At 40.3% G+C, this 14,521-nt stretch overlaps 1 protein-coding gene across 5 annotated transcripts in view; it reads left to right on the top strand.

Moving 5' to 3' along the window:
- Window positions 1-14,521, top strand: part of stxbp5a (syntaxin binding protein 5a (tomosyn)) — an 87,042-nt gene that overhangs the window by 24,659 nt on the left and 47,862 nt on the right. For all 5 annotated transcript variants that reach the window (XR_015090767.1, XM_086060869.1, XM_086060870.1 and 2 more), the window contains exons 4-5: window positions 6,150-6,231; window positions 8,937-9,037. Coding sequence is in view for 4 of the 5 variants with exons in the window: in XM_086060869.1 (XP_085916995.1) it covers window positions 6,150-6,231; window positions 8,937-9,037 (183 nt within the window). In the remaining variant the exon portion in view is untranslated. The remainder of the gene's footprint in view (window positions 1-6,149; window positions 6,232-8,936; window positions 9,038-14,521) is intronic.

The raw sequence follows: 14,521 nt of genomic DNA, 5'->3' as shown, positions 1-14,521 counted from the left end.
ATTAGCCCATCTATGGTGTTTCCCGTAAAGTGTTAGCTTTAAGCTAGCGGATCGGTAGTATAATACAGTCATGTAAGTAATCTGCGATATTATTAGTCGTTTTTCGTGGATGAAATTTTATATATATGTGGTTAGGTGTATATATTTTATATATTTTTCCTGAAAATGTTCCTTGAGTCCCAAATACAACCTTATTGAATGTATATTATAGTGTACCGTAAGATTGTTTTTTTTTTTTTTTTAATATTACACTCATGAGTTGGGCTTCAAGCGTAGGTGAAAGGTTATCCTTAGGGCCTATTGATTGATCGCGGTGCCAAGACTGTCCAAATTTCCCGTCAATAATATTCCCGCTGTTGTCGTCGACCTCAGTGAAGGCATTTAAACACGTTGCCTCAGTTGATGCCATTTTCCCAGTGAGGGTGCGACGGAGGAAAAGCTGCCTTGTAGGGACGGAGCGAAACACCTTCTTGCTTTGGGAGTGCTGCGTTGGATCTTAAGGCTGCCTGGAGGGGGGCGGATGAGACTCTCTCAGCAGCCTTCAAATTGGATGTAAACATCTGCGGGCCATCATTATGTGTGGTGAGGGTGACGGTGGGTTGAGGTCAAGGTGGTGGTCTTGTGCACTTAAGACACTCATTACGGCATTAAAAGCCCCTCTTTGTCTTTCTTTTTGTCTTTCTTTTGTCCATTTCTTTTGCCTGGCTACAGTCTTTGAGTCCAGTCCAGAGCAGTCTGTGCCCCCAGGCTCAGCATCCCCCTACCCACCCCCCACGCTGGCAGGCTGATGCATGAGTGGCTCGCTTTGACGTCACTTCAGTGCCAACGTCATAGCAGCTTCCAGGCTTGCTCTTTCTCCCGCTTTCTCCCACTGTCTCTCACGTATTGCTCGGATTCTCTTTCTCATTCCCCCCTCCCCCCCCCCCACCTCTTCCACACGTTCCCTTTTGCTACTTCTTCCTACCTTACTTGACATATTTCCCTAGAGATGGGAATTGTGAAGAATTCCAATTGCATAAACGATGCTTATTTGGGCTCGGGCGTTTTAACCGGCCGATATTAACTCTTTAAAAATGGACAATTGGGTGTTGTTGTTTTTTTTTGCCTTTTGCTGATTGTGTTTGTTTCTATACATTAACCTATTACAACATAAGACAAATGTAATTTCATTCAAATACCCCCACCCAAAAAATTGCCCCAAAAATTCATCGATAATATAAGCAAATACTAAAGTCATATCATAATATTTGCTTGTAATTAGTATTGTTATTGTTGTAAGCATTACGTTAGCTGTCTGAAGACTTTCTGAAGGGAACGTAAGAGAATGGTCTTTAATGGCCAGAGTGAAACCCACTGGAGCATATTTCCTAACCAACTAACCCATATTTCACGATGTGATTTAAAACGTTCCGATCATGAGAGCACAAACAACAATCATAGAAAGACTTTTTGAAGCCAAATGGTTGGACTATCCTTCAATGGGTAAAATCAGTGGCCTGAAATCAAGCCATTGTTGCATGTTGTCACTTTCTGAAGGCAAAAAGACCCACATAAAAGCCGTTTATGAAGACTTTCCGAAAGCAAAGGAATGAAACCCATATAGCATGCTTTTTAGCTAGTAAAAAAGTGAAGGTAACGAGACCACAAACAACCATCAGATGAAGGCTTTTTGGAAGGCAAATTAATCTGTAGCCTGATCGCAAGCCAAATGTTGCATGATGTAATCAAAGACTCGCATAGAAGTAGCATATGAAGACTTTCCGAAGGCAAAAAACGAAGAAAGAAAAAGTCTTAAACCCAATAGAGCATGCTTTTCAACCAGTAAAGGAAAAAAGAGGGAAACGAGACCACGAACAAGCATCAATTGAAGGCTTTTTTCTTTTCTTTTCTTTTTACAAATGGCAATGAATTAAATCTTTCAATGGTTGTGACAAAAAGACAGCAACTCTTCCTTCCGCAACAGATTGGGAGGATTTTATGACACGTGATGAGATGTGAAGATGACCTACTTTTTTTTCTTTCTTTCTTTTTTGTTTTCTCCGTCTCCTCGCCGCCTTGGCTGCCCGCGGTCCAGCCTGTCCACTGTTAAGCGGCGCGACGAGGCTTCCCGGAGCGACAGGATAGAGAGAGATGAGAAAATGCTCCTGTCAGCAAGTGTGACACATGCGGGGCCGGCCTTGTCCCATGCGGATGCAACGAGAGGCACTTGCTAACACTTTAAGAATTGCCTTGCGCGTAATCTTGCTCAGGTTTTATTTTTAGCCCGCAGCTGACATGTATTCTTTATCTGCCGTTGTTTCACTTTGATATCCATCGGGGCACGCCGGGGCTGCTTTCTATTTTTAATCCCCTTTTTGCTATTTTTATGCCAAACTCTTGAGCGTGAAACGTTATCATCTTCACCTGCGACAGAAAGTGTGTAAAACAAAGGATGAATCATTGGGAATAACGTAACTACGTTAAATTGTGATTGAATGCAAAACCCTGAACCTAAAACAACAAAGCATTCATGAAGGCTTGTAAAACTCTTGAGGGGGGGGGGGGGGTCTATTAGGAAAAAAAAACAATCCTAAAAGGAGAATGGATTTTCACTTTTGGGAACCCTTGTTGGGATTGCGCATTCTTTTGCAATTAGTAGCCACAAATGTAAAAAAAATAAAAAAGCATGAACTGAGGTCTCACGTATACCAACTTTTTACTCAGAAACATGAAAGTGGTGAGAAGTCGGTTCCAGCTGCCACAATCAAGTGCAATGCGTGGTACTTTTATTAACCATAATGAGAAAGGTGAGCAGACAACCATGACTGCACGTGACGTGAGTGGTCTGGTCGCCATGACTGGACTGGACGGGACGTGAGTAGACTGGTCGCCATGACTGGACATGACGTGAGTAGACTTGCTTCTAAGTGTACGAGATTTGTTTGAGGAACGATTTGTTTGCTTCCGTCTGGACGTGGCCTGAATACACCAACACTAATGAGACACACCTGGGGAAGGGAAGACACACACAGGTGAACGTGGTTAGACATAACGAGACAATGGAAGAAACCAAAAACACAAGACAAAAAAACACCAACCACAGACAAAATCAAAAAGAAAACCCATAAACAAAAAACCAACCCCCACAGAACCAACAGGCAGAGATTTTTGGGTCGACTTAACAGTTAGCCCAACATAGTTTCGTTGTAGTATATAATCAAGTTAGTTTTGAGCTCTGTTGTCTAACAGGAGAAAGAAGCTACTTCCTCCATACTTAAAAACATTTTGTTGCAGTATTTGGTGGTCTTATTTGAAACTGGCAGCGAGTGTGTATTCTCAAATTGGTTGTCTTATTTGAAAAGGTCTCGGCATAATCCAGTCGTGGAGCCAACCAATTGTCTTCACTATTCTGTCCCTGGTATCAGTGATTAACCAAAAGCGTTTGGCATTTGCCAAGTGATTTACAGTGCTAATTACATCTTTGGGGTCAGCAAAAAAAAGTATTTCTTAATCTCAGAGATGAATTGCTTGAGACAAAAAGTGGTTGGGTTGATAACATATATATATTTTTTACTGCTTTTTTTGTTTTGTACATTATTAGCGGTGTCCTACAATGGATGTTGAGACTTGAGAAAAGGCAAATAACATTGTTGAGCGACCCTTTGTTAAGACTCCACTGGAACTCTAGTTGTCGCTGGAAACACCATTTCCTCGATTTGACACTAGAAAGAGAGCCTGTTTGCATGCTTCCGTTGGTGCTGCTTTTTTTGGTTAGTAAAATGGGCTACGTGAACAATAGCGCCCAGTCACTTTCTGTTACTTGTTATTTTGGCCGTTATAGGTTCCTGTTTGTGTGTAAAATCAATATGTTATCACAGAATTGAACAGTAGTCTGTCCTGTCACCCCCCCTCCCCCCACCCTCCAATTGAATTGGTTAGAATCATTATGGACAAGACTACTTAATAAGTGACATGAGTGTCTTTATGTAGCCTGAAAGCAAAGTCTGGCTCTACGCGAGACGAAAACCTGATTAGACTTTTGGGTGCTCCTTTGGCCCTTATAAAAATGTTAATTAAAGCGGCAAATCTTGTCCCCCTTTTCCTGAATGTTGTCCAATGACAAGCATGTATTGCATCTACAAAGTAATTTTTGTGTCTATATTCTAATGCTAATTGTTGCAAAACTGAAACAGATAGAAATATACTTTTTTTTTCTGATAAAAGAAGAAACTCTAATCTTTCTTTTGGTAGGTTCCATGTTTTTTTAGCAATAGAACACAACATTCTGTGGGCCTTTCAAAATAAGTCAAAATCCAGTAAAACAGCCGGGAGTGAAGGGGATTGCTTCAGTGAAAATGGCTGGACGTGAGTTCATTATAGTACTGTAGTAGTTTGTTAGGTTTTTAAATTTGTGTTTTATGAATTTATTTTATTTATAGCCCATATTTATTTTTATTTGTATTTTATTTATTTTTGGTAATTAGTTTGTCATTTTTTTTCAGATTTTTCAAGAAAGACAAAAAAAAATTAACCATTTGCATCATGATATGATTTAGGCCCCAAAAATTGTTTGCAAAAAAATTCCCTTTTAAGAGGGTGACTATATGGATTATTTGTCGAGTGCAAGATGAAAAAAAAAAAAAAGTCACTAAGTAATGTGAAATAAATTAAACTAAACCACAATTTTCAAACAAACGTTTGACATTCCTACTCCTGTTGCTACAGATGGAAAACAAAACAAAAAAGTACAGCTGTACCAAAATATATTTTTTTAAATGAACCCCAAAAGGTTGTATGATATCAATTAACAAAGATGAAAACAAAAGACATTTTCACTGTAATTATGGTTAGTTGTAGTTTCAATTAGTTTTCTTTTTCTAACAATTATTGGTGTTTTTTTTGTCGTACTCTGCAGCAGTTAAGTGCAAGAGTCCTTCCAACTCAAAACGTCTTTTTTGTAAATTGAAATATGATGTGGTAAAACTACAACAATAAATGATAGATACATACTGTACTTTTATTTTTTATTATCTGACAACAAGTATACATCATACATCTAATTATGCTTGAGGACCATATATGAACGTTTGCAATATTCTAGTTATGTTGTTTAGTAACCATTGCGGCCTTGTCCTGAGGGGGGATTACCACATTTGTGATCCCTTTTCAAGGTTTCTCATTTTTCCCCTGATGTTTTTTTTTAGTTTTTCCTTGCCCTCTTGTGGTTCGATTAGTATGTCGTTGATAATTGTCAACTGCGGGCATGTGAATCCCTTTGAAACTCTTTTGTGATTAAGGGCTATAAAATAAAATAAAAACTTGACTTGAGTAGTGGCTACAGTTTTTGTGACCAGTTCCAGGATGTACCCCAAAGTCTGATGGATGTCTTGCATTCCATCGTGCAGGTGTACCTAATATTATGTCCATTGAGAGCAAAGAGCAGCAGTGTTGGCCATGCTTTAAATATTAATAAGCGGCTGCAGTGGTGGTCTATATAGTTAATGTAGCGCATTACAATCCATATGCGAGCCAATATTTTGTGTGTGTAGTTAAAGCACACACGCATGCCTCTACACTTACGCATACATACACATTATGATGAGCAACGCTGTCATCCACTGGGTGTACCCCCCCCCCACCCCCCCGCCAGATATGACAAATGGCCTCCCTTTACCGAGTCCAGGGAGTGAATGAATGAATATAATCAGCCAGCTCACCCGTGCACCTACAAAGAACTTCTAATTATCCTCCGTGCGCTCTTCTTTTTTGCCGCTATGACTTTTCCCTCAGCTGAAATGTTCACTTCCACTCGGTTGATTGTGTTTATTTCATTACCTTAAAGCTCCCCCCCGTGAGCTCTGTCTTTAGTCCAACAAGCGTGTTCATTATAGCATTTTAGGAAAGTGTGTGCGCCGGTAGCGAATGTGCTTCTTTTTTTTTTTTTTATAGTCACGCCGATTTTTAAGTGACAGCTTTTCAGTAACACGCTGCAGATGACCTTCAAATGCTGAGACTTCTGTCCTACAGCTGCCATTTTTTTTTGGGGGGGGGGGGTGCGCCGCTGCTCCGCTGCAGTGCATACAAAGCTGCCGAAACACGCACACACACAGAGAAAAATACACTTTTTCCCTAATGTGCTGCCACAATTTCCTTGACCGTAAATCCTCCAGGTTCGGCCGTCCCGGTGTGGAGTGTTATTGTCAACACGAGAGTGGGGCGGCCGTCATCCAGCTGCAGTTTCTCATCAACGAGGTAGGAAACGTACTGCTTTATTTCACCAGCGAGTACTTAGGGTTGTAAAGGTACAAGTATTCGGACTTGGAAACCTATAGAGTGACCGGAAGTGTAACTGCCTCTTGCCGCATGTCCGCTCTGTAAACAAATGCAGTGCTGCTCAGCCTCTGGCTAGCAACATGCTTTAAGCCAGGGGGTGTCAAACATACGATCCGGCCCGCGAGACGATTTTGTAAAGTAAAAAAAGAACTGTAATGTCGGACCAATTAATCAAGCGGCCACTATCAAAACATATAAATTTATGATTACAGTTGAGCACCGTAATTTAGGGCTGGCCCACAAATAGCGAAAATCTGCGTATTATTGACGGCAATTGTTTTTAAGTTATATACCCTTATTTTACCGATCCGGCCCACTTGTTAATATATTTTCTTCCATGCGGCCTCTGAGCTAATATGAGTTTGACACCCCTGCTTTATGCGGTCCCAGGATTGGTGTAAATTTACAATGTCGAGATGCCTTGAGGCATGAGTGACCCGACGTAAGATCCATTTGCTCAATGCTAGCATACAATGGAAAATGCCATTGACATGCTAACAATTAGCATTGGTGGACGGCGTTATACCCCTTTAAGCAGCGGATATTTAATCACAAATGGTGGAACAGCACAAGTAGACAGATATAACAATGCTACAGGTGTCTATTCTTTATCCTCAATAAAAAAAATACTTAGTAGTAGTAGTAGTAGAAGTCTATTCTTTGTTTGTGGTTCCATAACTACCCTATAATGTTATAATTTCATGACAAAGTGATAATGCCTGAAATGATGAAATAAAACCCAATAATGTAATAATTTTACCCATTATGTAATAAAAAAAAAATCCTGACTTATTTTGCAATAACATTTATTTTCAGGTAGGTCTTTTTTTCTCTCTAAACTGATACGGTAACATCCAGAGTTCTACATTTTGTGTTTTGTGAATCTATGACTGTTATGTACATTAACAGCAAAAGTTGGAGTGTCATCATTTTGCTATTAAATGTTTCAGAGTTGATTTCAACCCCAAAAGTGTATTTTTAACACTGCCTGATATAAACAGAGGTCAGTGTTGCCGTGATTTGACAGAATTGATCAATTTAGTGTTAAACCAACTCTGCAGAGCGTTAATCAAAGTAAGCCCCGCCCACTTGATTAGAACGGCTCTGTCGCAAAGACTTCTGGGATATGATATGATATATGCTACATGCTATGATATATGCACAGCGGAAGGAGATTCCATTTATTTGTTAGCATTCAACAAAATTACACAGTACTATTTTTCCCTATTTTAAAAAAAAAAAAAAAAGATCAAATGCGAAGATCTTACATTGACTAACTGTAAAGATTCACTGTAGGGTTTAAGTCTGTAATCTGCCATTGCCTTAATTGTTCAATCTAGTATACCTATTGACAAAAGGAACATTTCCATGAGTGGAAAAAGTATTTAATTTTATTTATGACAGTTTGAGAGCCATAAAAACTAGAAGCAGTATTTCATCAACACATCCTAAGTGTTATTAGACAGATTTATCACCAGAAAATAAATCTGTATTTCTGCAGCCGTCCGTCACTGTGTGCTGTACATTTGAAAATGTTTAAGCAGACTTGTCCAGAATGTAATAATTCGAGCCGAGACTTAATTTAATCACACTTTCCGTTTCGGTGCTCCAGGCGACACGGAACTTTTCTAAGCGACAAACTTTAGCTTATCACTAAAGCATTTTAAGTTCTTCACCATTACCTGAATGCAAAAACATATTGCAGTCCATAGAGACATCACAGCTAACATTAGCATGCACACATTTTTCTTGAGGCTGTTTTATCCGCAATATGATTTCAACAAAGGTTTATTGTGATTGATTTCATTTACCTCTAATCTCATTCTCATTAGTTGTTATTCTTTAATACATCCAAGTTGATACTTCTTCTGTGCACTGAAAATCCTGCTCTGAAGCTTATGCTAAAAATTGTCCCCAATACTGAGTGTCATTTAAAAAGACTTGGGGGGGTTGCATCATGAATGTTCATCCCTGGTAATCGCATTTCCTCCCTTTGAAAACGTATTACAAGTAGTACGAAAGGTGCTTTTTTTTATGTCGCATTGGTAGTGTAATAGCCAACAATTTCAGCTCGTCCCTACTATCAGTCACATATTGGTAAAAAAATGAATACCTGTCAGAAAGTGTCAATCAAAAGTGAGTGTTGCATTTAAGGACTGCACTGGTATTGGACTTCATAGTTTTATTCACACAATGTGATGCACTGTTTTCATGTCGTTTTAAAGGATGCTGAGCTGCTCTTTGGGAAATTAACCATGATTGTTATTTATTAATACCCTTTTCCATGTGCGCTAATTAGGCATGAAAAATATTTCAGTGCAGCCCTTGTGACCGTCATTAGCGTTTTTGTATTTCTTTCCCCTGCATACACACTGTGTGTGTGTGCGTGTGTGTGTGTGTGACTGTGACTCAGCAGCCCAACCGAATCCCTCCGGGAGATGGAAAAGATTTGACTGCCTCCTACACACATACTTTTCTATACATCATGGCTAACCGGGAGAGCGCCAGCTGACTCATGGCTGTGCAGAAGACGTTTTCAGACTTTTTGTGTGTGCGTGCGTCCGTGCATGTAATCACAAAACTAAATACGTTTTTTTTTTTTTTGCTTCTTTTTTTTTTGACAGGGGGCGCTGGTGAGCGCCCTGGCTGACGACACAGTGCACCTGTGGAACCTGAGGCAGAAGAGACCGGCTATCCTGCACTCGCTTAAGTTTAGTAAAGAGAGGTGAGCAAAGCGTCTTTTACTGTCAAACAAAAAACAACCCCTACAGTACCAGCAGATTTCGAGCATTTTCACTCATCTTTCAAGGCAAACAGAATATTGTGTGCTATGACAACATAAACATGGTGGATCCCATACGAAAGATTGGATTGCATTCTTTCATTGGGAAAAAAGTATGTTTCTACCTTATTCCGTTCTTTAGTAATTACCATTTGAAAAAAAGGTAACTTGAGTGACATGGAGCGAAAATGGAAAAAAGGAGAAAACAAGTAAAAAGATACATTTTCTGCACAACAGTGACTTAGTTTAGTGAATATTTTTTGTTTAGTGACGCTCACTGAATTTGACCTAAAGTGACAAACGCTTTGGTTATTCACGTCATCCTCGAAAACGTTCTATTTCCTAAGATCCGCCATGTTCAATGTAATTTGATACACGGGAGCCCATTGAAAAGAGATTCAATGCTGCCATCTGCTGGCCATAGTTAGTGGGTGTCTTTGGATTTTTCCAGCCCATTCTCAAAACGGCGCTGCACAAGACGTTGCACTGCCCATTGGGGGGAAAAAAACATAGTTGACGTCAAATGATGTTATTGGCGTTATACAGTGGGCGTGTCCTTAACGTCAATTGACGTTTTTGGCGATAAAAGAGTTAATAAGTAAGTAAGTAAGATTTATTTGTAAAGGGTTGAAATCTGCACACACACACATTGACACACCAGTGGTCAGCTGCTGCCACTCAGGGCGCTGCCTGGTCCACTGGGAGCAAATCAGGGTTAAGTGTCTTGTCTTGATCGAACCCACAACCTCACGGATGGGAGACGGCCACTCTACCAATGCCCCATTATTAATGTTACTGTAATTTCATCCTGAAAGTGTATTATTTGGACCACAGTGTAATTGAGGGTTTTCGGTAATCTACGGCCCCAGTGGCTCATCACTAAGCAGTGACAGGCGCAGAATCGATGGCGTTAATGCCCATGGCTTATCTTTAAGGTTACTGAGTTCATCTGATACGATGAGGTGGTTTGTAGCATGCAGACCAGGCTTCTTATTTTTCCATTACGCCTCAACTGTCAGACAATGCAACAGTCATTTCTACAATCTAAATATGTGCTGATTCTATATGATGACCTAACATTTATAAAAGTACGAAACCACGCATATCTGTAATCATCAGCGGGGCCTCAAGCAAGTCCGACAAAATGTCTCCTACAATCACCGACGACGTGGTCACCCATCGGAACCAATCAGATCACGCGGTAGTATCCGTTCCTCTGAAAAGTCGCGGGACGGCTTAAGTGTCAGAAGCGGTGATCTGACGCAGCGCTGACATGACGGACAGGTGGCCGCCAGCAACTTATACGGGGCGGCGCGCGTCCTTTACGGAGGCGCTTGACTGCCCCTGACATTTAGGAAGCTTCGCCACCACCCCGAGACACGTTCGTGTTGCCGCTTGGCGAGAGAAGTCTTGCTTGGAGGGAGTCTGCAAAGTCGCTTGAGACATCCCCGTTCGGAAGACGACAGGGAGGCGGGAGTTAGCATTAAAGAACATGGCCGAGCACGCCTCACAGCAACAAAATATTATAAACCGAAAACAGCTTTACAGATGCTTGTTTATTCTAAGGATTAAAAAAAATGGCGTATATTGGGAGTAAGGCTTTCAAAATGTTAAGTGGAGGTTATATCCAATTTATTAAGAGGATATGACCTCTACGTCAGGAAATATCATATATTCCATCTCCAACTGAGGTATCTATTTGGGGCGAGGCATTTAAATATGTAGATGGGCAATCCATCCAGATTTCAGCTACTTCATTCCACATTAAAAAAAAAGGGATCTATTTGTTGCGAAGCATTTAAATATTTTTTCTGCACCCAGAAATTGATTGGGGCATGGCAATTATTAAAGGAAATACGGCAGTTGAGCATCACCTCCTTCCCTATCCTGTTTTAAATAAAATGCCGTACTTTAAGTAAGGCATTTTAAATACTGAAATGGACCATGGTTCCAGTGATGAATTGGGGCCTGGTAACTATTTGAGGAATATATCAGTAGTTGTCACCACTACTTGTTTTTCTTATTTGTGGTGAGGCGTTCTTGCGATTTGACGACGTGCATTATTATATGTCATGTTTAAAAAAAAAAATTACACTTGGGTTAAGGCATTTAAATATTTAAGTGAACAAGGGTTTCAGAAATTGTTTGGGGCATAGCAATTGTTTAAGGAAATGAAGATGTCACCACCATCCCTGTCTTTTCATAAAACAAAAGAGGTCTTTATAGAGGGTAAGGTGTTTAAATACTTAAGTAGGCAGTGGTTCCGGGGATTAATTGGTAACTATTCGAGCAGTTTGTATTTGTCGAATGTTTAGGAGTGTTAGTAGCATTGAATGTGAACACAGCCACTCTTGTGAGTTAGTCCGCTTGACCACACTGTGACATCACATATACTCGCATACCCGTTTATGCAGACAGAAGCTTCCTTTTGTCCGCCTAGCGATCCAAATTTGAGACGGACGGGCGAGCGCATCGTTGCAGAAAGCCCTCCAGCGCGGGCAACCATTCATTTGGGATGACCGAAACGAGGCGAGAAGGGAAGGGGGGCGGAGCTGAGACAGACTGGGCCTCCGCCAGACAGCGGTGAGTCAGTCTGTGGGCCGCGCTGTCGGGGATGCGAGCGAGAGGAAAGAAGAAATCCTGCCGAGTCACTGTGGCGTAGGATGCTCCAGTCACCTCGTGGCCTCGCAGGAAGCCGCTGCAGATGCAGACGTCGGCGTGGACGCGGGGTGATATGATGGGAGATAATAAGGGAGAGAAGTTATAGGGTCAGTGCACACGAATATGTCCGGCACTTTCTCATTTGGGAAGACATGTTTGCATGTCACAAAATCTCTCTCACAGTGGAAGATGGTATTGCTATCTTCCTCTCAGAATCTTCAAAAAACGTACATGATATAGGTTAATGAAGACTTTGGATAGTCCATAGGCGTGAATGAGAGTATTAATAAAGTGGATATAAAAAGTCTGCACACCCCTGTTCAAATGCTGTTTTTTTACAAACCTTTTTCCACCATAAATGTGACCTATAACCTATTCAACTAAATTGAAACAGTCAAACATTATAGAGAGGGGAAATAAATATAATACACTGAGAGATGTTTGCACAAGTGCGCACACCCTCTTGTACCTGTCAGAATGAACAAATCCCATTCAAACTAGTGTTAATTGGCAGTTACCACACACCGGCCACGATGTAAAATGCTTCTGATTAACCACAAATTATAAGATCTTCTAGTATTCCACATTAATTATTGGAAGAAGTTTTGAAATTATATAGATTAGTCTTTAAAAAAAAAAAAATATATATATATATATATATCCTGAGATTGATTGACTAGTCTCAGGTCTACAAGTTTAATGCAAAAATTCCAAAATATTTGACATTGTCAAGTTAAACCGCAAAGAGAGATCTTGCTCTTTTTTTTTTTTTGTTTTTTTAAACAAAAATCAACTACTACTTCTGCATTTATGTAGTACAGTGTACTATGTTTTTTTCAAATAGTTGCTGTGCCCTAAGTAATCGCTGTACATTATATTTAAATGAATCACCCCAAAACTATGCTTGAAATTGCGGGGGGGAAAATGCAAAGATAAGAAATCGTCAAAACTAAGGAATCATCTCTTGAAGCAACATGTTTACTGTTTAAACAAGACATTTCTGAGCTCTGCTTAGTTAGATATTTGATTTATTTGCACAGAATGTCATTTCCGCTCTTGCTCTTGTTCTTGGGAGGTTTTGCACGGGGAGGACACAATCTGCCATCTCATTAGACTCTTTTGAACTGAAACCCTGCGAGGAGATTTGGGCTCAGCGGCATCTCGGATTAAGGCACTCCTCTGGGCTAGAGATTTGCTGCATGAGCCACTATGCTGCTACTTTACACTTAATGTTGCCGATACTGGTATCATGCCTCCAAAGAAACAGGAAGTCTACCATTTTTTATGTGGGTCTGGTCACGATAGACATGCCGAGCAAATGTGTTACTAAGTGAAACTGCCTGACATTGTGGGGCTGAGTTTCAAGCTTTTATGCCGAGCAACCACAAATAGGAAGAAAGTAAATCATTGCAAAAGGGCCTTTGCATCTGTCCTCATTATAAAACATTATTGTCTAGTTGGCCTTTCAGTAGGTCCGTTCTAACTCGCGGCAATTAAGGTCAAGCTTCCAAACTGCTGACACACTCTTTAACTTGGCATGTGTTGCAGTGGTCCTCAGTGGATCATCCATCAAACAAACTTGTGCCGTTACAAACGATGACAATTAACGCGCAATGAGCCGGCTCCCCCCTCCCTGCCGTTGTCACGTGACGGTTTGTGGCAGGCGCCTGCCAGCTCCAAGCGAGCACATTTTGGCCGCGAGCCTGCTAGCTGCCAACTGGCCGCTTGTGTGTCTGTGTGTGTCGTGACCACTCCAAACATCGGATGGATTGACAGCGCTCGCGTGAAAACAGGAGACGAGAACAATCGTCGATGCTCTCATGCCCATAAATGTAACAAATAAGAACTAACAGTTGAAGTTCCTCTTTAGAAGGAAGGAACTATCGTCAAAAGTCAAATGATTTGTGATATTTTTCGGATTCACGTAAAATAGGCATCAATTATTCGACACTTAAGATCACCCAAGGCAAAGTAATTAACTGCCTTTCAACTAGAAGAACTCCAGAGGACATCACATGTTTTTTTTAAACCCACAATTAGTGCAACACAGAGGAAATTAGTCGCTTTGATTAATTTAATGACACATTTCGTGTAGTCGAGCTCACGCAAATCAGCCTCGTCGATAAAAGCCTAGCTAGCGACCATTAGCATACATCTTTTGTTGAAGTGGACAATAATAAACACACGGCTTGGGCTGTTGTGACGCTTTTAAGACGTTGAATTTCAACATATGCTAGCATCTGGTTAGTTTAGCTGCTAATTGTATCAAAGTTATTTTTTTAACCACCCCAAAGTAAGCAAGTGTGGCTAGCGTGGTCTGATAGCTTATATGAAAGATTTGACACAATGTGTCTTTGTCACTTATTCCGTAAATTGTGTTTTAGTAAACATGTCATGTGCTAATATCTGGCTAATTTAGCAGCTACATTTACAACTTTTAACCCCCATTAGAACCAGATGACTAGTGTTTTAGTAAATATGTCAACATATGCTAATATCTGGCTAATTTAGCGGCTACATTTACAAATTTTAACCCCCATCAGAACAACCAGATGACTAGTGTTTTAGTAAATATGTCAACATATGCTAATATCTGGCTAATTTAGCGGCTAAATTTACCATTTTTAACCCCCGTTAGAACAACCAGTTGACTAAAAGTGAGCTATTTGAATGGCGAGTCCAGTAGCTTAAATGTGTGATTTGATTGTCTTTTCTTTTATTCACTTATTTAAATTCATATTATTCATGTGGTTAAAAACAGTTATA

Source organism: Leptonotus elevatus, chromosome 18 (genome assembly GCF_054856555.1).
Source record: "Leptonotus elevatus isolate MCC_2025b chromosome 18, RoL_Lele_1.0, whole genome shotgun sequence".
Lineage (NCBI taxonomy): Eukaryota > Metazoa > Chordata > Actinopteri > Syngnathiformes > Syngnathidae > Leptonotus > Leptonotus elevatus.
The sequence above is the reverse complement of the archived record's forward strand: the minus strand, read 5'-3'. Positions and strand labels throughout refer to the sequence as shown.